Source organism: Meleagris gallopavo, chromosome 2 (assembly GCF_905368555.1).
Source record: "Meleagris gallopavo chromosome 2, MGAL_WU_HG_1.1, whole genome shotgun sequence".
Classification (NCBI taxonomy): Eukaryota; Metazoa; Chordata; class Aves; order Galliformes; family Phasianidae; genus Meleagris; species Meleagris gallopavo.
Genome location: NC_139405.1, coordinates 87,828,215 through 87,851,648, shown reverse-complemented (window position 1 = coordinate 87,851,648; position 23,434 = coordinate 87,828,215). Strand labels below are relative to the sequence as shown.

The window sequence follows — 23,434 nt, the reverse complement described above, 5'->3', positions numbered from 1 at the left end:
GTTACAGTCTAAACAACACATCCACTTTTCCATATGAAGTCTATCACCAATCTATTGTTTTTAGGATCATTCTGTGCATTTCTATGAATACAGGAGGGCAATATTCCTTGAAGCTGTTATACCTGTTTTGTTCTGTGCCAGACTTCCTTACCCTGCTCTCCTACTTATAAAAGCCATGTTTAAGAAAAAACCCATATCAGAAAATATTTTAAGGCTACGAAGCCCCCATTCTTCATTTATGATATCTATTATGCTGTGCTAGCAAGCATAAATTTAATTATATGTTTAATTTTACATTTATTTAGCAGTCTTCCCCTTGTGTATTCCTTTGCAAAAGCCCAGCATTATTCATGTTTGATCATACTGGGTATTGCTAAAGCCTTCTGGATGTATTTTTGACCCTGGCCAGGATGTCCTAGTCTCTGCTCTATTCCACTGCTCAGCATCTTTCTTGTGAAAAACAACCTGTGCATCCATTATAACCTACACAGCCATTTTGTAAGAATGTTATAAATTCAGTAAGGGCCTAAACTTTGCTGTTGGATGTATCTACTGCAGAAACAAAAATCTTTCACAAAGCATCAATACACTATATAAAATTTATTATTTAAAGGACAGAATAATTTGGGTTTCATGCTTATGAGATCATTCACTTGAAATGTTACAGGGTAACTATGTATATATCAGTGGGAATTGAGCTGATCTGCTCTTTTGGGTTCTTTACATCTGTGTACATTGCTATATGATATTTAACAAACAAACAATAAAATAGATGCACAAACAATAAAATAGATGCAGGTTTACATTATATAAGTGTACACTCACAAATGTATGAACCCACTGAATGTGTTTTATGTTTTGTGACAGTGTACTGAAAGATGATCCTTAATTGCTGCATTTCATAATGTCAAAGAATAGTGTTTTCTTATTAAGCAATTTAAAAATAAGGAAGGAGAAAATGCATGTTACTTTAAAATTTAGCTATGCCTGTTAATTTTAGAGTTAATTCTAAATCATGAATTCTAGTGATGAAATTGAGATCAGTGTTCTAGCCTGTTACACTTTTATTGGACAAAACTTGTTTAAGCTCACAAATTTTGGAGGAGAGGATTAAAGAAGGGTAGTCAGCAAACAAAAGTTACCAGACATTTTTCCTTTCAATCCTTTCTGGTTACAAGCCCATCTGAAAATGGAAGAGATCAGTAATAAAAACTGAGTGGTATTTTCACTGTTAATGGAAGTTTTGTGGAAGAAAATTAAAATTGTGTTTTCAACTTTTTAAACTCCTAACTGTGACACTGTAAAATGCAATCATGAATATTTATTAAATATAGTTTTAATACGTTCTGACGTTTATTTTCTAATATTTATTTTCCTTATTTCATGTCTATGTTAATTAGTAAATAAATAGTAGATTGCTTTGTTGTATATACGTTTTACATGGTTTGAAAACTGGTAAATAGTATATTATTACTTACTCCTTACATATGTATGGTTAGGAGTAATAAAATGCTCGTTGTAAGATTGACTCAATGTCTGCATATGTTTAAATATCAAGCATTTTACTTGCCCAGTTTTTAAGTTAGTGGCATTCCTACATGTTGTCTTTAATGACAAGATGTAACATTTATTAAGCATTCTCTTTACTGACTACTTTTGCTCTTTGATTTTGAAGTAGAAATTTAACTACTGGGTTTTTCATGTCAGTGCCTAGATTTCTAGCAGTTGCAGGATTAGCAAAATGGTGGCTTTGAGTTTAAGCTTATGGGTATACAGTATTGCTGTTGTGAAGGTTGACAATCTGTGTCATTAACAGAGTCTTAGAATTTCCTTGTCATTCGTGTTTTAAATCACGCCCAGCCCGCAGGTCACATGACAACTAGAAATGCGGCCCCACAAGACTGTAAACTGTTACCATTATTGTGTGATTTTAGCAATATTTTTCATGAATACACTGTGAATAGCTTGAGTACAGACTGCATAGGCAGCAACAGAATGCTGTGAGGGGAGGGCACAAGGCACTGCTAACTCTGCCTGTCACTCTCACCACTGCACTCAACTGAGTTGAAACCAGCATGCCTTACATATTACACGCATGCCACTTGGCAGGTAAAACACCATGATTGCAGATGATATTTCAACTGCCTGTGTGTGTGCCTGTGAAGACACCAATTTTTGTCATTAAGCAGACATATAAGTTTTTTTATCTAGTTAGTAAGCTTGAGCTTGTCTTATTGTATATAATAATTTCATAAGTTAGTAAGTTAACATGTTTATTAGTTTCACTAAAACAAGGTCAAGTATCCCACTAGTTTTATGTTTTTGTTGCCTTTTCTTATGCTTTAATAAGAAATATTTTTTTTTAAATGTGGCCCAGGCAGGCCATGAAGTTGGACACCCATGTTATACATCAATTTACCTTGAAATCAGTTCCATCTGCTTACAGATCTTTGAGTAGGACTGATGGTAAGATAAGTTGGCACATGAACTACTCTGTTAGAATGCTAATACTTAAATTTAATGGATTCCTATGACTTAATGTCAAAGCTGTAAGAATAAATAATATTAGGTGAAGAGTACAAGATTATTATTTTTTTTAATCATACTAAAATCACTTAAAGTTGAACTGGATTTAGCATTATTTCTGGTCTTGTCAGTATATTTAAGGCTTAACTGAGTGAATTTTGATATTTATAGTGAATATGGAAAGCAAGATTATCTTAGTTGGCCAAAGGACATGAAGTAACATCAATTATCGTTTAGTAGGTGTTGTTCAAGACTGAGCTAAGGAATTGAAATATCATTCTTTACAAAATGATCAAGTTTGATTTAGATAGGTGTATTTTACCTGAGGTTCTAGGTCTAGAATATTGAGATAGGTGCTTAATGCTTCTAAAATACTGTATATATCTTCAAAATTAAATTTAATTAATTAATATTATTTTACTTTAAAAACAGTGAGGGATGATGAAAAGTTATGCTTGATTCCTTGTTTTTATCTTCACAAAAACTTAATTGCAATGTATTAAAACAAGAAGGACAACTATTTCAAAATAGAAGGATGAGTTAAGGATTATTTTGATGTTGAATTTATAAAGTCTGATGACACTTGCCATAAAAGTATAGAATAGTAGATGTGAGTAACTTAATTGCAGTGACACTTTAAGATATTCATAAAGGAGAACACTACAGATAAAGCTTATAATAAATGTTTATGATTTGACTGAACAAAAACTAGCCCATAGTATCTGACATTATTTGCTTTTTAACTCAAAATATCAAATGGATTTTTGAAGATAATATTCTGATTCAAAACTTCTCACTGGTGATAAATGATCGTGAATGATGAGAAACTTAAATTGTAAATTAAAGCCACTCTGTTGTTGTAATTTGTTGTAATAATCGAGAGACCTCTCAGATTATTTGATACCAGCTGATGAGCAATGTTTTAGGATTTAGAAGACCTAATCACATAGTGCCATGAGTTTGCTGATTAAATTTGAGGATAATAGTGAGTATAATTGCTTCAAACTATTCTCTCAACCTTATCAGAAATGCCCTAGGAAAAGCTACTGAAGGTGACAACCTTACTTTTGACTGAGCAACTGTTTTATTTAAAAAAAAAAAAAAAAAAAAGTAATAGTGAGCAGAAACATAGGCAGGGGAAGTAGGAACTGGATTGCAACAAATAACGCTTATTTATGTAATATGCAGGGTCCTTGAGTTGATAATTAAAAAAGTGATAGACTTTTTCTGCTGTCTTGTAAATGCAGAGAACAAATGAGAATGAAGCCAAACTGGAAAGAGGTCCAACCATCACTGGAACTTTAATTCAAGTCTTTGGATTTAAATCTAAGTGGGACAAGATTTAAGGTTCTTGGACGTTCAGGTCAGGAGAGTCAAAAGGAATATTTGAGCACTTCTCGCTATCCTGCCTCCCTCTCAGAAAAAAAAAAAAAAAAGAAAGCAAACAAGATGCTGACATATTGTCATTTTACAGTGAATTAAATGACTGGGAAGTCTACTGGAATTTAACAGACTGATACCTTGTTTTTAACCAGTTTTAACTATGCAGTCCTCCTGCTTGTGGTGAAGAAATGGAGTCAATAGTCTCCTGACACATTTTGTGGCCCAATAACTTTTATTTAAGATTGGAAATAAATGTTTAGTAGTAGCTTTCTAAACTCACGTTTCCCAAACGGTGACATTTATTTTTCTTACCTTCTTTTTATTGCGTGGCAAGATCTTTTGTCCTCTTGCCATCAGTCTTGCTGTATGATTGAAGATGTTGGGCCTTAATGCAATAACAAATACCTAGGTCACTTCAAAAGTAACACCTCTATTTATTTCCATTGAATAGAATAAGCAGCTAGACTTTTAAATATGGGTAATATTGAAGTAATGACAGAATTATTTGCGAGGAGTTGAATTTAGGACACTTCAATCACTATTTATTAAACTTTCTTTAAATGATGTCATGTGTTTCTTTTAAATGAAAAATTAATGAATGTCCTAACATGGATTCAGTTGTATCAAATTTAGGAAGAACAACCTACCTCAATTTTCAAAAATTAAAACTTCATCAAAAGATAGATCAAAGCTTTTTCGTCTTTTGCAAGCAAGTTAATTTCTCAAATGAATCCAGAATTTTATCATTTAGCAACAAAGTTGACATTAAATATATGTTAATTTAAAAAATAAGTGATGAGAAATACTGCTTTTTGTCATATATTAGAGTACCTTCTCATGGATGGTCCCTTTTTCTAAATAACGGGATCTATACACTTGCATTACACGTGCTGTCAATCTTTGCCTACTAACAGCTTGTTTGATTTGTTTACAAACTGTTGTTTGAAAACACGTTTTGGACCCTCAGGATATTTTGGATAAAAACAGTATGTTCTGAAAGCACTCAAGTTTCAATAAGAAATATAAAAGTATAGCACCAGTGCTTCTGAAATATTTCTTTGTGTATCCATAGAAATTGCAAATTTGAAACAAAAAGCTGTGTTGCTCATTCTCTATTTGTGATTAATATGCAGTACTCAAAATATTAGAAATTACAATTAGTTTTATAATTAGTTTATTTAGGAGATGAGAAACTGAAGGATAAAGTCAGGTTCTTGTGTATCATTTTTCTTTTCGTAACTGAAGCAATGGAAAAATAACTGATGCAAATTTTGAAGTTAGATTTTTTTAAATTGTACTGAGCTCTATAAAGTGTGGCAGTTTCATTTCAAGTTTCTAAATTTGTATTATGTTTGGTTTCTAGGTGATGAAAATCGCGTGTCTGAGTATGATGTTACTTATGGTTCTTGCAAAGTTTTTAATGAGCAAAAAAATAAGCACAGTGGGAGGGTAAGAAAAACCAGAAGACTCCAAAAGGTCAGTTTAACTGGACGTATTGTTAAGCTTTTTTTGAAGAATCACTGAGTACCTTTATACCTACAAACAGAATATGCATGCTTTATGCATGTCTTAAAAAAAAATATTTCTAAACCTTACTTTCTTTGGAATATTATGTGAAAGGTGCTCAAAAACAATGCATATAGCCACTGACCTCAGCTTTCTGAAAACGTGTGGTGGCAGTTGTGTCACTGCATTTTTTTTTCTCATATATGTATAGTAGATCATTCACCATGGCTGTCTCTGAAGAATAAATATTCCGTATTTCTCCTTATATTCTTTTATTTAATCATAAATGTAGCTAAATTTATGATTTGAGCTCAGTCTGGATAGGAGCAAATGAAGTGAGATGACTGGGTCAGCACTGGATCTTAAGGTCGCTTTGTCTTCTGCAAGTTTTGTTACAATTAAATGTAAAACTGATAAGCAGGAAAATAGATAGTAGCTTTTTTCATCAGTGCTATAGTAGCGTGCTGAATTGTTTAAAAAATGGGAAGTCCTAAGGCACTGAAGTATATAACGACATGAAACAAATTAGATAGATGTTTCATTGTTTTCTGTAGGTGGAGTTTTGAAGAGTTTGATCAATTTTTTTTTAATCCTCGTACTCTGAAGTTGTGAGCAGATACGTTACCAGGCTCTTCAGCCTTTTAAGCATCTTGAAGATAGAATATTATTTTTCATGGCTCAGTCATCTGCTCTTGTTCAAAATTACAATTTGACTTCCTGCCTGTGACTTATTGCTTGTTACTTTTTAAATTGAGCTGTGGATATGCCCCTGTTCATTGCAGGGAAGTTCAACTGGATGGCCTTTAGTGGTCCCTTCCAACTCAAACAATTGATTCTATGATTCTGTGAAAGTGCTCGCCTTCTTCTAAATACATACAGTCACATCAGTCACATCAACTTATTGTAAAACTAATAAGAATTATGTAGAACATATAAATCAATTAACTTCACTCTAGATCTGTGTCCTACAATAAACAAATTTAAGAATTCTGGACAGGTGTTTCAGCTTAATGAGGAAGCAAAGTTTCATTTCCTGTAACAGAAATCTTACGAAAGCTGCTAAATAAGTATCCATAAACAGTCAATGGCCATAAGGCTGTCTGTGGGAATGATGCTTGGAGATTTGTCACATTTATTGGCACTCATTCCCTCTTCTGAGTATTTACACTACGAGAGCATCACATCGTATCATAGTGCTAGTTTTGATTTGGTTTTCTTAATGAAAGATCCCAACATAACTATCACACAATAGAAAAGAAGAAGAGGCAATAAAAAGTTAATTTTTAATTGTTACCCTTTTTCAAAGAAGAATTAAAACCTTGGCTTTACAGAAAGTGGGGTGTTTTAATGTTTCTCCTTGCTTTGCTTGTTGCAAAGCCTGCTTTGTGAGCTGTTTACTAGTAACAAACACTAAGCAGTAACTGAAGAAAATTCGTATTCAGTGTTTTCAGACAGCTTCTTTCATATCCATCCATTTCACTCGGGTGATTTGATTTGAATGTCTGTGACACAGTAGCATATGCTTTATTTCTTTTTATAAGCGTGCTATTGTAATTTTAAAGGTTTCCACTTGCAGTTTGTGCAAATTAGTATTGAGACAGTATTCTTTTTTTCCTGGTTGAAACATGAAAAGAACTTTACAAAGTGTGTTACATTTACCACCACTTGACGGCACTGAAAAGAAGCACTTGCTATTTTCTCTCCTTTCAGCAATTGTCTGTTAATCTGTATTAAACAGTTATTAATGTTTAAGATCTCTTACTCATAATTTATATGTGTACATACGTGCACAATTTGTAAAGCTGTTATAGGAGATCCCTAGGAAATTTTTATTGAAGAAATTTTAACAGGCCTGAACTATGCTAGGTATCTACAGTTTTATAAATAACTAAATTGCAAAGCTTTTCTGGTACCAGTCAAACTTCTTTCAGGAAGCTTCCTAAAAACAAACCAAACATGATGTGAATTTTTAGTAAATATAAACACATTTTTGCAATGGCTGCAGCTTAAACATTTTAATACTTTGCCTGGTGTTTGATGAAGTGACAGTGAAGTTATATTAGAAAATATTTCCTTTACCTGAAGCAAAAATTATGAAATTCTTCTGTTTTGTCTTTTGACAGAAGTAAAAATCAAGAATATCTTTGTTTAGCTGCTTTGTCACAATGTTAGATTGCATTCATATTTCCTTTTCTATCTATACTATTAATATAGACTTGCTTATTTTGCTCTTTAACATGGAAGACTTCTAATCATAGCTACTGAAATTATGTAAATTGGAAACTAAGAAAAGCTCTGAAGACAAAGCAGTTTTAATGACAACCCCAGACATGTTGTCCAGGGGAAGATAATAAATACTCTTAGGAATCTTTAATGGAACAAGTGTTTTGTTTAAAAAGAAAAAAAAAAAAAAGATAATCAGTAACAAGAGTTTCTGTGTGTTGTTAACATTGAAGTCTCTAAATGTGGATTCAAAAACACATTTTAAAAATGGTCTGTGTGTAGTTCCTCTAAAACTTCCTAGTTTTTAGATCAGTCATTGAGCACAGTTCCAAATTCTTCTCACGCTCAGTGGATCAAGATATATACTCTGATTTAATGCCTATGAATGTCAGCAGGTGGCTTCCCTGATCCAGAAATGTCAGTTTATGATACTGGGTTGTGGGGGTAGAATCAAACATTTACATACTGTGGTACAATTTTCAAAGTTTTCATGAAATGAAATGCATAACCTTGATGGATAATTAAAATTGCATTTTGTCAGAGAAGGCAGTACAGATTTCATAGAATCTATCTGCAAAAAATTAAGAGTTCTTCCATGATTGTCAGGAAAATTTTATGGTATGGACCAAATATCTGTTGCTGTAATTTTAGGTGTAACTGTTTTGATCCCAGAATGTTTCATGTTCACGAACTGCTATATATGTCATATATGAAGTAATTCTGAAAGTGCCTGACTAGCTCTAGCTGATGATAACTGAATAGTTGATTACTGTTTAAATCTAGTTGTCTGCTTGGTGCAGCATAATATTGAAAATAGGAAATAAGATTTTGAGCAATCAGCATTGTGAGACAACTGTAAAAATAACAGGATTTAATCTTATAAGTCACATTATCTTTATTAGAGAGCCTGAAATAGGCCACTGAATGGAACATTGAAATCCAACAGGAAAGTTTATTTTTTACTGATGAGACACATCTTATGATGTTGCTATAACCAAAATGTATCTGTGTTCATTAGTTTGTTTCAAACATTCTGAATTTATAGTAATATTGACATTGAAGAGCAGAATATAAATGAGAAGTGTTATTACTGTTTCATACAAATGGAATTTGCAGATCTCATTTGATAAGATTCAAGAGATACAACTTCCTCTCAACTTAAGTTTAGAGTGTTTCGTGCTTCCACAGGTACACTTACAGCTACTGTTCGTTCACACTTATAGGTTTGCTGTTTAGAAAACTGGAAATGTTCCAAGACAGTGATATAGGTCATTGTTAACTTTGCAATTTGGCAACCGGGAAATTGTTCCAGAGTCTTCCATACAAAAAAAAGTGGATATGGGTAAGATTTTCTTCCTTTTGAGAAGAAAATCCTAGAATCCCAATTTCTGTGATGTACATCTATGCCATCTCCATACTTTTCCTTAGAAGTCTATGGCATTCTTGAATCTGATAGTGGAAGATGGATGGAAGATGGATGGCTTAGGTGCAAGAAACAAATTCAACTTTTTCTGGCTCTGAACATGAGGGAACCAGTGCATAAACACTGCATAAGAAATGAGCACATATATTCTTTGAGTGCTTGAGACGTGCATACTTCATTACCAAAGACGTATGCACAGTGTGGCTTAACTAATTAACTGTAAATCACAGTTCTGTTTTTGGGGTATACTGTTACATTTAACACTGAGGTCATGCGAGAAAACCAAGAAATCCATTGGACTGGAGCTGGTTTGGTAAAGATTCAGCACAACCTGTTTCCTTCTTTGCATCAGAACTGATTAAATCCTTTCACCAGGTGTGATATTTGTAAAATTGAAGGAGCTTGCAAAGAATTTTGCATAGAACTGTAATAATAATACAAGATCATTTAAATAGAAAAAAAATCTTGCACCTCATAACTCCTTAATAGATATACGTTTTTGTACTACTGTAAGAAATAAGAAATACTGAAATCAGTGACTGTTCATTTTAAGTGTGTACTACAGAAAGTCTTTTTTAACAGAATTGCATACAAGTATGCCTAATCCGTAATCCTTCAGGATCCTAAAAATACAGAAGTTGGACTTTTTTGTTCTTTCCTACTTAATATTGATGTTGTAGCTCAAGGTCTTCAGTAAGTATGGCTCAGCTAAGTTGCTTAGTATGTCGTCTAGAGGACAGCAAGGATTTAAGTCAGATCACTGACTATCTGAAACAAGTGGGTTATAGTCTTGTCAGCTGAGTATTTACTGAATTTTGCATTCCTAGATCACAACACAAAGCTAAAATTAATCCAGCCTTGATTTTTTGGGGACTTCAGACTGCTGTTCAGGAACATATTCACTAAAAATCCCAGTCTCCTCGCTGTACAATTGGCAATCTCCAGAATATAAATCAACCTCACCATGTCAATGACTGTGCAAATTCATTATCTAACAGTTGGATTAAGCAAGATGATTGTTTAATTCTTAAAATATTTCCATCTCTAGAGTCACTACAATGGAACTGTCTCTCTTTGTGCCTAGGTTACTTCTGTCCAGTGTGTGCATGTTGTAAATCATACATCAAACCACTGGTGTTTTCAATGAAGTAGCCTGTGCAGATACCTCTTCTTCTGATCCTTTCATGATGTGTGTCCATTGACCAAAATGGAATGGATGAATGATGAGGGATTAAAATCAGGCCATTATTTTCTCTGAGGCTACCCTATTGTTGCAGATTGTCTTTGTAACTTGGTTTTTAATCTCATGGTGAGGGCCCGAAGTATTCCAGCTCAAGCTTTTTGTAGTTCTTTTAGTCTGACATATTCAGGTATCTGAAGAAATGATTCACTTCATCAGATTTGGTAATGAAAGCTTAAACAGCTTTAATGTCTGAACAGATAAAACAGATTTATTCCTATACTGTACTTAAATTTTTGTTGAAATTCTTCAGACAGGGGCACAAATTATTTTTATTAAATTTAAGGGCGAGGAGCTGCATGAAGGGTTCGTGCTAATTGACTTTGAAATTTCTGGTTGCAGACAAAGGTGTGGGAAGGGGAATCTGTTACTCTGCCTTCCCCTTACTCTTTGTCTGTCCTACTGGAAAGACTAAATCCCTGGCTTTGCCATATAACCCTATGAAACTGCAAAATGCTGTGATATTTATCCTTTGTTGAAGAAATGAATACTACGTGGATTTTGTTTTGTTTTGTTTTGTTTAAAATATGTTAGCTATTATAGATGCATGTAGAAAACAGAAAATATCACTTAGTTGTAAAGTGTGTCAGCATTAGGGTGAAATCAGTCTGAAGCTGTTGATCATCCTTAATCTTGCCAATAGAAGTTCTAGGGTTCTTTGGCATTGAGGGAAATTCTCAGATATGTAATTTCATTTTAATTTTTTCTTGTTATAACTTACATTATATGTGTTGTTTTTTGTGTGTTGTTGTTTTTTGTTTTTTTTTTAACCTTCCTCATGGTAGTTCTGATTTGGTTAATGCTGGTACATTTTTTACATCTCATTAGTACCAAAGCAGAGGTCTTGTTTTTAGTCAGGAAATTACAACTGTAACTCAATTTGCAGACAGAGAAAACTGGAAAAATGTTATCAAGAACTGATAAGTGGAGTAAGGCCAACCAGAAAGTAAATTATAGTTTTGAATATTCAATGTTTAAAACTGCTGAATAGAAATAATTCACTATAATTACCAATTATTCTCAGCTGTGAGCCACAATTATATGAATAGAATAAATTAACATAATTTATAGATTGTTTCTAAAAACAGCTCTAAAGTTTTCTATCCTCTCCTTCAAACTTTCCTAGTAAAACAAAAAAAAGAGTAAGTGAAATTAACCTAATTCTTGATAATTCACATGCTGCATCTGGCTCTTTTTTGGCTCCTGTACTAGTCAGAGTGAAGAATGTGACTCCTAGAATACAGCTGTTAAGATCAACAGAATTCATAGGAGTTCTGAATCTATTTCAGAACCATCTGATGAAGCTACAATAGCCAAAGAGTAAAAGGCTTGGAAGACTACAAAATGGTTGTCATAATGCTCTTGTACTCTCCCTTGCATTATATTTGCATATGAATACACTTCTTCCCTTTCTCTCACATTCAAAAAAAAGTCCTTTGTCCCCAGCATACTGGCCAAACTACACATCTTGTCGAGTTCTGAAGTTCAAAGTCATTGTCTTTCACCCATCACAGTATACCTTTGATCTTAAGATTATTTCAAAGCCCATTTCTTTCAGAACTTGTCAAGTTAAAGGCATAAGAGAGCATTCAGTCTAAGGAATACACAATTCAGAAGTTATATTTATTGCTTGATGTCCATCCTTGGAAGAAACCAGAGGTCTATGTTCTTGACCTAAACAACTCATGACACTTTTTGAAAAGCAAATTGTACAAAACAGGGCTTTTCTCTTATTTTCCTTCAGCTCCAAGAAACACCTGCTTAAAGTTAGAAAAAGAAAGAAATACATTTTGAGGTTGGATGCCTCTTTTGTGATGTGGGGCAGTTCACATACAGGCTGTATAACACTGTGTTTCAAGAATTGAATAAAATAACAAATACTGCTTTCTTTGAGGTATTGAAATGCATGTTATGTATTTCATAGGATGGGGAGAAATCTTGACAGATTCTAAAAAGAAATATTTAATGCAACTGTAGTCTTAAGAAACATACAAAGGAAAGCTGAGGCATGTAAATGTTCTATAGGAGTCTAATACAGCCTTCATTACAGATCTAAAACACGATCCAGAAATAAATGTGCTATCATTTAGAAAACAGATGTGCAACTCCTCTTGATTCAGAGAAAAAAAATGATAAATTTTAAAAGGTCTTATTCATTTAATACCATTTTTTCAGAGTTCTTTAATAATAATAATCCTACTTCAAATGTGCATTAGAATACATAGTGATGCTCACCAGATGTCTTTTTGCTAATCAGAAAAGAAAATGCTAACTCAAAACATATTTTGCAATAAAAGAAAAATGTAAAATAAAAACAGGCACAAATAGCATTGAAAAAAAAATTGCATGGCAAGAGAGGGAAGAAAGCAATTAACTTGAAAAATGTACTACTGAGAATTAAAACAATTTTGCTAAGTTTTCTGTTTGGTATCTGTGTGCAAGTGTATTAAAGAGAACTGCTTGTCTAATTGAAGCAATAAAACAAAATGTAGAAAATGACCCCCCTTACTTGCAAAAAATATGCAGTTTTGAATGAAGATGAAAAAGTAGTTTGGAAGAAATTAAGCTTATTCCAATTTCTACCTCCTGTATGCATGTTTCTGCATCCTTGAGTCTTTGAATGGCGCTAATGACACTGACAAAACATCACCCAGAACATTCAATATACCATCTTGTTTGTTGTGTGTTGTAGCATAAAGGCTGCAGTCAAAAAGCAGAGTTTTCAGGGTCACGTCAGGACAGGCTGCAGGTTTCCCGAGCTGTGTGGGTATAGTATTTTCACTTCCCTGAAGATAGGTACTAAGGAACTTGCAATGAACATTTGTTCTCTGATGCTGAAGAAACAGCTGTAGGATCTCAAATTGCTCTGGCCTTGCTTTATGTAATAAGTCTTTTAACACAGCTTTGGCAAAATCAGTAGTCTGATTAGTAATGTTTTCATTGTGTTTATTTATTAAACATAATGAGAAATTTTTCTGCACGTTCTGAACAGACACATCAGGATTTCACTTTAGAGCTAATACTACACAAGGACCCCAAGAAACTAGTGCAATTATTTTGTGTGGATTTAATTCCAGACATCAAGTCAAAGGAGAACATTATGGTCATGCTGAAGCATACATATGCAGTATAGATTGGGTTTCAACCCACAAAGAGTGGACAGAGAATACATTGCTTCAAAGCCATGTTCTGTGCCTTTCCAGGATCCCTTAGAAATTGATTCCAGGATCCCTTGAAGTTATGTAGATCTAACAAAATGTTTGGACACTATGAGGTACATCCTCACTATTGTATAGCATAGCTCCACTTGTGATGCTTCATCCCTGGTGGTGTTCAAGGCCAGACTGGATGGAGTCCTGGGCAGCCTGGTCTAGTATTAAATTGGGAGGTTGGTGGCCCTGCCTGTGCTTACACTTATTTCTTCACATTTACATAATGCTGTCTGAGCAGTTTTTTTATCATGAGTTTGAAAAATATTGAATATGCTGCATAATTTTTCTTCTTAGATAGTTTATGGGATTTGTTATTGATCCACTTCACCCACAGAATGACATTAGCATCTATACATTGAATTTGTCATCTTTTTAACGCATTTTGACCATGTAATGTTTCTAAATAATGTTCTTTGGAACAAAGCAATAGTGTAGAAGTAGAAAAATAGCAGGAAGTTTTTCACCCAGAGGATGGTGATGCACTGGAACAGGTTGCCCAAGGAGGTTGTGGATGCCCCATCCCTGGAGGCGTTCAAGGCCAGGCTGGATGTGGCTCTGGGCAGCCTCGTCTGGTGATTGGCGACCCTGCACATAGCAGGGGGGGTTGAAACTAGATGATCTTTATGGTCCTTTTCAACCCATTCCATTCTTTGATTCTATGATTCTATGATATTAGTCTTCAAATGTAATTCCAAAGACTCCATTTGTAAATAAGACAAATTGCTTGAACACTTAAGTGGACAACAGTTCTGTACTGATAAGAGAGGGTGGATGGTGTTGCATCATAATGTCTTCCTCCTTCTGTTCTATGATTCATTACTGTATTTTTTTCAAGTCATTTTTGAACTGTGCTATCAAATGTAATCTCAATACATTACAGGAAGCCAGATTTTAGTATACTGCAGTGAGATTAGAAATGGAAATGAATATTTGTGATGGAGTGGTACATACCTAGACAAGAGACTTGAAATTCATGTCTTGATTTTTAAGATTAGGAAGAGTTCTTTTTGTAAAAGTCAATTGATCTACTTTTTCTACAAAACTAAAATGCTAACATATACATTCTTGTACATATTTATGTAGTTACTGGTAATTCTTAGGCTTTTCTTACAAGATTATGTCATGTTGATCATTTTATGTTTGTCTGATTGTTGTGCTCATATTGGTATAATAATTGTGCTCATAAGGTACCAATATAGATATTGGTAACTTAATATTCTGTCCTACTTTTGTGCATGGTGGAAGCCTTATGTTTATTACTGATGATGGAAGGATACCTCTTCTTCTGGTTTCTATTGTACTAACTCATGAAACAATAATTTAAAATCTGTGTGAGACACTCTGCACATAAGCTAGAGGATTTTGCTGGGACAATGCTTTCTAAGGTGTCTCAATTTTGCAGTTGTATGCATTTCTGTAATCTTTGTGTGTACCTTGTTAATTATTACTCAGTTGACTTTTATTCATTAGGCATGATTTAAGACTGAAATAATTTATATTCTTTAAAATAAACAAACTCTTCTTTCCTTAGTATCTCAGACAGATTTTGTATTTCTTTTGTAAGAAATGGAAATCATTTTTTTAAATTACAGGGTTTTTTTGTTGTAGTTAAGCTGCCTTTTCATCTCACTCTGATCAAGAAAAGAAAAAAGCAGAAGACAAAAAATACTAATTTTGTTTTGATTTGGTTTTTGTTTTGTTTTTTTTGTTTGTGCTGTGCTAATCTTGAAATCTGTCACTTTGTCTTAACTGATGAAAAACTCCATTTCTGCTTTCTCCTACTGGATGCTGTGATACCAGATATAATGAAGGGGTTTCTTTGCTTCCACATCCTTAATGTTTAATATTTCTAATGTATATGTCAGTTAGTACTGCCTCTTCCCAGAATGATACTGTAATTATCAAGTAGTTCAATCCTTTTAATAGTATAGTTAATCAATTAAGTTTTTTCAAAGAAGAAATGTTTTCAGGGTTTTGATGTTTTCTTGTTTGCTTCATTTTTTTAGCCAACAAGGACACTAGTTATGACAAGTATGTCTTCTGAGTAAGTATTAAAAACTATTAAGTATTTTTACTTTTTCATTAAGTTTAACTTAAATTTTTGTAATCTATTCATCTCCATATAAAAATGGAATTTGTCTTTGGGCCATATGTTGAAATACTTCGTTTCATTCTATCATGCTGGCTAGAAGTACCAGTGTATATCATTACTAACCCAACTTTGTATGAACGTGTGCATATCTGTGCTGTTATGTGCAGACTGGAATAATGGTTCCATTGGCACGTAGGTGAACTCAGCAGGGCTTCAGAGCAATAAAATCAAACACAATCAAATTTTGATTTTTTCTCAAGGAACTGTAAGAATTAGAGTTTTTTGTAGTAAATAGTCTAGGGATGGAGTTCTGAACTTAGCTTTTTCCCCATATGTTATAACTGTTTCTATTAAAAAACAAAAAAAAAAAACAAGAAGTCTTAATGATCTGAAACACCAGTTTAAAATATTTTCATTCATATCTTCTATTTTGTTGCTGAAGAAATACCACTTCTAGGCTTTTCAGCCACTTTACATTAGAAACATTAAAACATTAGAAGCAACTACAGCTGTGTGTTTGTGGAAGAGTTAATATTTTTCTGGCAGGCTCTGATCATTCTCTTAAAATTTTTACATTATAAAGACTTCCAAGAAAAACAAAATTATGTATTTTCTACTGTTTTCCTACAGTTTTTTTGAATTATTTTTCAAAACTTGAGGTCTTATTTCTACTACCCACAAATCTCTTTCAGCGCTGAAGTAATTAAGTCATGACAGTTACACAGTCTGAAACAGTACTTAGTGGCTGTCCTCTTAGAAATACTTTGTAAATGGTAGCAATTAACCAGAATACTACTATAAAGGTCAGAAATGTAAAACAGTAATAGTATTTTTCTTTATTTAATATGAGTTGTTTCTATTAATGCCAAGACTAAAAGTACACTTTGCTAATCATGTCATAGAGGACCATTGTGAGGGAGGGAAAGATAATAGCTATAGCCCTGATAAGGATAGTGGAAAACAGGCTGTGATGTGCCTTAAAGGAGACAGCAGATCTTGACAGCTAGGGAAAAAATGTTCTTCTGTTGAAAGAGGTCATTAATAAGTTACTTCTTTTATGTTGATATATGCTGACTTTTCCTAGAAACAATTTACTATTTCATAAAATAAAAATGTCTGTTGATTAAAAATTTGCTTTTCTTCAGAACTTTTTCATCAATATTTTGCTTCTGACTGTCTGCAGTTAAAGGGATTAATCATGATATAGTGAGGGTGAAGGTAAAGGAACTGCTTCTGAAAGAACTAAAAAGCAGAAAATTGTCCTCAATAGGACTTGAACTGGCTCAAATCCAGTTCTACTATCCAGTAGCTACAATTACAGAAATAGTTCATTAGAAATTTTAAGATGCGTGAATTCAGTGGTTTCATGGCATCAAGTTTTGAGAATATTTTCAGTGCTGCTCATTGATACGCAGCCAGTAGCTACCTATTTTTCTGAGTCACAAATTTAGTGAAATTTTGCTGTAATTTTTATCTGGTAGATTTTTTTCAGCTGACTGAAGTACAAACTGCTGAGTTTTCAGTGCAATTGATAAGATACCTTAGATTTGAATAACGTAGAAGACTCTCTCCTCTCACCTAAGAAATTTCATGTGGACAAGAAAGATCTATAGCTTCAGGTAGTATATGGAGTTGCCTGTGCTGAGCATATAGCTTAGGCAGTTAGCTTCTGTGAGTAGCAGTGTTGCAAAAACTTCACTTGTAGGTACTGTCAAGTTAAAACTCTTGTAATGGTGAATATTAAACGTATAGTCAAGACCAAAATTCACACTTATCAGTGGCAGAAGTTAGGCAGTTAAGTCAGTGGTTCAGTTTTTAACTGTGTCCGCATATGCTATCACCATTTGACTTCTGTGAAGTTAATTTTTGACACTCTCTGTTTTTACTATTCCTTTACTTGCTTAAATTATTTATTTATTTATTTATTTCTAAAAGATTGCTATACTGAAGATGTTTTATTAGAAGAATAAAACCACTGAAGAGGTTTTATTAGAGTTCCTCTAAGTAGCTAGGATATTTGGGGATCTATAACTGAGCTACTTTTGATGGAGCAAAATGTAGTGAGAATGAAGTAACCCCAGAGGCTTCAGAAGATGTTCTGACTGTTCTCATTATATCTGTTTTTAACCTCAGTGTTTTACCTGTGACTTTGTTCAAGTTTGAGCTAAATTGCTTTATTATATGTAGCAAGTTATAGACAATTTCTTGTATTATTTATAACAATAATCTTTAGTTAAATTGTTCTGATTAAATTGTTCCTATGCAACAGCTTTTTTCTAGGGATACCAAGAGCTCATTGTTTTCATGATGAGGTATTACGTGCCTCAGTGTAACCTACATGTTAGAGAACTCAACTTAGCATTCCAATTATAGGTGGCCATTCTCTATTTTATATGGCAGTCCATGTGGAGGTAAATTTATTTAAAGATAAGTGATTTTTTTTAATTGAAACACTGACTCAGACATAAAGATATTAAGCCAGAACTTTAAGACTTCTCTCTAATGTTAACATACAATTTTATTTGAATAATGAAAATCTGGTACTTCCAAATGACATCTTTTGAAGAGGATCCAACTGTTTACATTTCTTAGGAATACTTCTTTTTTTTTTTTTTAAAGTACAACAGAAACAACCAAGAATGAGTCTCTGTTGTACTAGGCTTGTACACAAACAGTATGTTAAATAATTCCTGACTCAAAAAGGCTTCTATTTAAACAAGCAAGATAGATACGGGGTATAAAAGAGCTTTGATATGCAAGTAGATATGATTGTGTGCTGACAGAAAAGGGTCTGTTTGAACTCTGTGGAAAGGCTAACAAATTTTTGTCTAGCAAATGGGTCAAGTCTGAGTGAGGGAAGGATAAGAAAGGATTAGTGAGAAAAGACAAGGTACAAATGTAAGAGAATTTGAGGTAATGTGTGTATGAATGCTTGCTTCCACAATCCTACCTATCCACTCAACACTGTATCTTTTTTTCTTTTTGCTCTTTTTAGGAAACAAAGTACAGTAATTCAGGTGGTGAATAAACTCGGAGACTTCTTGTTCTCAGACGATGTATGTGAAACAACGAGTCATGTAGTTACAGGGAGTCCTCGTCGTACCTTGAATGTTATGCTGGGAATTGCTCGTGGGTGTTGGATTGTTTCTTATGAATGGGTAAGAAATACATTTGAATTTTACTTCAAAATAAATTATGCTTATTTTAGCTGGAATGTCAACCATATTTTTGTCCATGCTATGCACAATGTTGCAATGTTCAGATGCTCAGGCTTGGAGTTAGCTGAATTTGGGAAAATTTGTTTTTTTTTAAAGCTCTGTGTTACTATGAATGTTGTCTTTCAGTAGTTAATCTGACCGAAGTATTCCTGTATTGTACCTCAATGTTTATTTTAGAAATGCATGAAATCTCTCCATCCAATGGCACATGCATTATTTTTGGACAGATTAAAGGCTAAACAAAGCATTTTGACTCAGTGTTAGCCAAGTCACATTATTCAGTTGGAACTTTTTATATGCTGATTTAATATGTTTCTGTTTTATTCTTAAATGTGTATTGTGTTCAACATTGGTAAACATGAAGAGGAATTTTTAGGTATTTTCCTGCATGATGAAAACCATTTAATAATAGGGAAAGCTTGTAGATGAGTAATTTGGAGGCTATGTAGTTTACAAAAATGATTTCCAGATATCCAGATCAAAGAATCACCGCATAACCTCAATTTTTTTTCTGGGCTGCCATATCTTTACATGTTACTGGTAACTGTTTCTGTAAATAGAAGATAACTGTGAATTGCTGTGCTGCTTCGGCTGAGATACAGTCACATACATTTTTTTCATAGCAGCCCATATGTTGCCATGTTTTAGGATGGTGATCAAAATAATGTTGATAACACATCACTGTTTTAGCTGTTCCTTGACGATACTTGCACAGCATCAAGACCTCTTTTTTTGTCATTCCCACCAACAAGTAGACTGGGGGAGGATGCAGCCAGGACAGCTGATCCAACCTGACCAAAGGGATAGTCCATGATATATAATGTCATACTCAGCTATGAAAAAAAGAGGAAGCTTTCCCAAAGCATCCATTGCTTGAAGACTGACTGGGTATCAATCATCGGGTGGGAATGATTACATCATTTGCATATTTGCATATGGGGGTTGTACTTGGGATTTTCTTTTCTTTTCTTTCCTTTTTTTTCCTTCTCTTCTCTTCTCTTCTCTTCTCTTCTCTTCTCTTCTCTTCTCTTCTCTTCTCTTCTCTTCTCTTCTCTTCTCTTCTCTTCTCTTCTCTTCTCTTCTCTTCTCTTCTCTTCTCTTCTCTTCTCTCTCTTCTCTCCTCTTCTCTCCTCTTCTCTCCTCTTCTCTCCTCTTCCCTTCCTTCCCTTCCCTTCCCTTCCCTTCCCTTCCCTTCCCTTCCCTTCCCTTCCCTTCCCTTCCCTTCCCTTCCCTTCCCTTCCCTTCCCTTCCCTTCCCTTCCCTTCCCTTCCCTTCCTTTTCCTTTTCCTCTCTTTCCTTCTCTTTCCTCTTTCCTTTCCTTTCCTTTCCTTTCCTTTCCTTTCCTTTCCTTTCCTTTCCTTTCCTTTCCTTTCCTTTCCTTTCCTTTCCTTTCCTTTCCTTTCCTTTCCTTTCCTTTCCTTTCCTTTCCTTTCCTTTCCTTTCCTTTCCTTTCCTTTCCTTTCCTTTCCTTTCCTTTCCTTTCCTTTCCTTTTTCTTGCTTTTGCCCTTCTAACTCTCTCCCCCATCCTGCTTTTGGGTTGGAGAGAGTTAAACAGCATCAAGATGGCAGCTTTGATCCTGATAGTCAGGATCAAACCACCTCAGAGATCAACTGCAAGATAATTAATTTGACATCACAGATGACAGACTTTCACTTTTCCTCATATTTTCAGAGCTTCGAAATATAACTGTTGGAAATAGATATTCATCTACAGTTAGGGATTGTAGAATAACTAATTTAATTCTTTGTTCCTTTTTTTCAATACTTTAAAATCATAATATGTATGTAGTTATTTAAAGAAGCTTTTGTGATATCCTTTGTGGTTTTCAGAAGTTCTTGGTGATTAACTTCCCTTAGAATAAAGGATATTGCATGTTTGATCACTCCAGTTAACTGGTAATGTGCCTTTGTGGCTGAAAAAGACCAATAGCATCTTTGTCTGCTTCATCGTATCTGTGCAAAGGGGTTCAGTTAGACAATCTGGTTAAATAAATGTCATATGACATATGAGCATTTTTATTTCTAATTATGTTGCCTTCCAGGGAGCTTACTACTTGAAGGGAGTTTACAAGCAGAAGGAGGACTGACTTTTTACATGGTTTGATATTTATAGGACAAGGGAGACTAGCTTAATTGCTTTAAACTAGAAGGGAGTAGATATAGTTAGATGTTAGGAGGAATGTTTTTACTCACAAGTTGCCCAGAAGGGTTGTAGCTGCCCCATCTCTGGAGGTATTCCAAGCCAGGTTGGATGGATCCTGCTGGCAGCCTTTCAATATCTAAAGGGGAGCTACAGGAAAGAAGGGGACAGACTCTTTAGCAGGGCCTGTGGTGACAGAACAAGGGGAAACGGCTTCAAGGTAAGGGAGGGTAGATTCAGGTTGCATATAATGAAAAAATCTTTTACAATGAGGGTGCTGAGGCACTGGAGCAGGTTGCCTAGAGCTGTGGTTGATGCTCCATCCCTAGAGACATTCAAGGAAAGGCTGGATAACGCCCTGTGCAGCCTGATCTAGCTGTGGTGTCCCTGTCCATTGCAGGGGAGTAGGCCCTCAGAGGTCCCTTCCAACCCTAAGGAATCTATGATTCTATAATTCTAAGTCAGAAGCAAACTTTCAGTGACTTAAAATGAGAATTATTGTCTTTGTGTTTCTGAAAACTGAATGTTATTGTTAGTGCTGACCTAATTATTTACTGCAGAATCTGTTCATGAACTCTGTATCTGATTTACTTTTTATCTAGGAAAGTAGATATGATGCCTTTGTACTCAATTCCAGAACCACGACAGATGAGCATTAATCCCTCTTCTGTTGAGATAAACAAAATTGATCTCTAAACAAAATTCTGTAAATACTACAAGGATTGATAGAGGTTATTACTGCAAAATTGGCCTGGAAAAGAAAATGGGATTACTTAATCATAATTAATCTTTAGGGTTTGTTTACTCTATTTTTGTTTTTTGCCAGTTACTCATAGTATAAACATCATTTTAGTACTATACAGACATGATGTACACATTATAGAGCGTGGTACATCTGTTGCTACTTGAGATTATTTATGAAGAAATTGTTTTCATGCAGCACGTCTCAAAGAATTGTGTTAAAATTTCCAGTTTTCTTGGTTTGGTTCAAGTTGATCATCAAATGAAATGGCTTAGATTAACCAGTCTATTTGCAATAAGTATATACAGCTCTAAGTATAAAGCTAACAGATTTCAATATTCTCATTGTAAATTATGAGTATTGTGAAAAAGTATACGTAAGTGCAACTTAAAATTTTTATCTTATAATGTTATGGTCTTAACTGAATGTTTTTAAATAAGTGTACTTTTCTTGGCTAAATAGAATAATGCATTATTATATTTCGAATTACTTTAAAAATCTTTGACTTGCTGATCTACTCAACTCATTTTTAGGTTTGGGATGCTATAATGGCTATAGAAATTATTTTCACCTTTTGCAACTGTTGCATTTTCAGACATTTGGTTGTGAGTTTTCTAAAAGTAAACATAATATTTTGATTTTTGTAATAGTGAAGTTTAACAGTGAGAATAAATGAAGATGCACACTTTTCTTTATTCCACAGTTGTCTGCAAAATTAACACCTGTACTCCCCACACAAGTAAAACACTATTTTCCGTGTCACACAAAGACCAGCTTTTGTAGCAGTTTTTATAAGAGGTTGCGGATTCCTCTGTGTAGTGGAAATGCTAAGTCATGGCCTGAACCAGTGTTGATTTCCACCTGGTGGGAAGGCAGGGCCAACCCAGGGGAGCTCAGGTGCATGCATTGCACCTGTGTGACCGGAAGGGGTAGAACTAGGATCCATGCCTTCCCAGATCTCATTTTAGAGTTGGCCTTGGAGGCATAGGTATCTTGCTGGGGATCCTTACACACTTGAGGCTTTCTGAAAGTAAGCAGTTTCTTTCCTTTGTTCTTTCCTGTGTTCCTACAGCTGTTGCATTTGAGCAAGTCCTCACGTGCTGCAGTGTAAGACCTTGCTGTTCTTCTGTCATTGCTGCTTTTCCATAATGAGATGTTCTCAGAGTTGTCAAGCATAAACTACTTCAGACTGCAGGCTACACAATTTGTTTCTGAAAGCATTAAGCAACTTGCCTCTAGTAGTACCACAATTTGTGCAAAATTGCTCTTTACAAGAAAGTCACAAGCCTAATTATATGTTAGGAAATAAAATTTACATTACTACCTAACAATCAGTCTGTTTAGCTTAAAGTCTCATTTTGTGAGCTGTAATACTGTAAACACTGTAAAGTATAACATGTATCATGCCAACTTTTGTCCAAGTGGAACATCTCATAGCACATATTTTTTTTGAAATAAGATGTTATATTTTCATTGAAAATGAATAATATATGGATTTGCATGACATTTTATTCCAAAAGAATTAATTACAAAAAAAAGTTGGGAGGGGGAGTTACATTTATTTGTGAATCAAGCATGGGAGAAATTCCACCTACTGATGAAATTCAATTTGTTCTAAGATGAATAATGGCAACAATTTGATGATGCTTGGCTGTAACAGAAAGAAATAGACTTAATCTGTTTGAAATGGCTGGAGAATTATTATGCAAGTGGGAAATGATCCCAAGC

General features: G+C 34.2%; 1 protein-coding gene across 4 annotated transcripts in view; it reads left to right on the top strand.

The window, feature by feature from the left end:
* The window catches only part of MCPH1 (microcephalin 1), a 120,081-nt gene that overhangs the window by 15,185 nt on the left and 81,462 nt on the right, over window positions 1–23,434 (top strand). For all 4 annotated transcript variants that reach the window (XM_085217915.1, XM_085217918.1, XM_085217916.1 and 1 more), the window contains exons 9-11: window positions 5,273–5,385; window positions 15,520–15,557; window positions 18,601–18,763. In XM_085217915.1, the coding sequence (XP_085074041.1) occupies window positions 5,273–5,385; window positions 15,520–15,557; window positions 18,601–18,763 (314 nt within the window). The remainder of the gene's footprint in view (window positions 1–5,272; window positions 5,386–15,519; window positions 15,558–18,600; window positions 18,764–23,434) is intronic.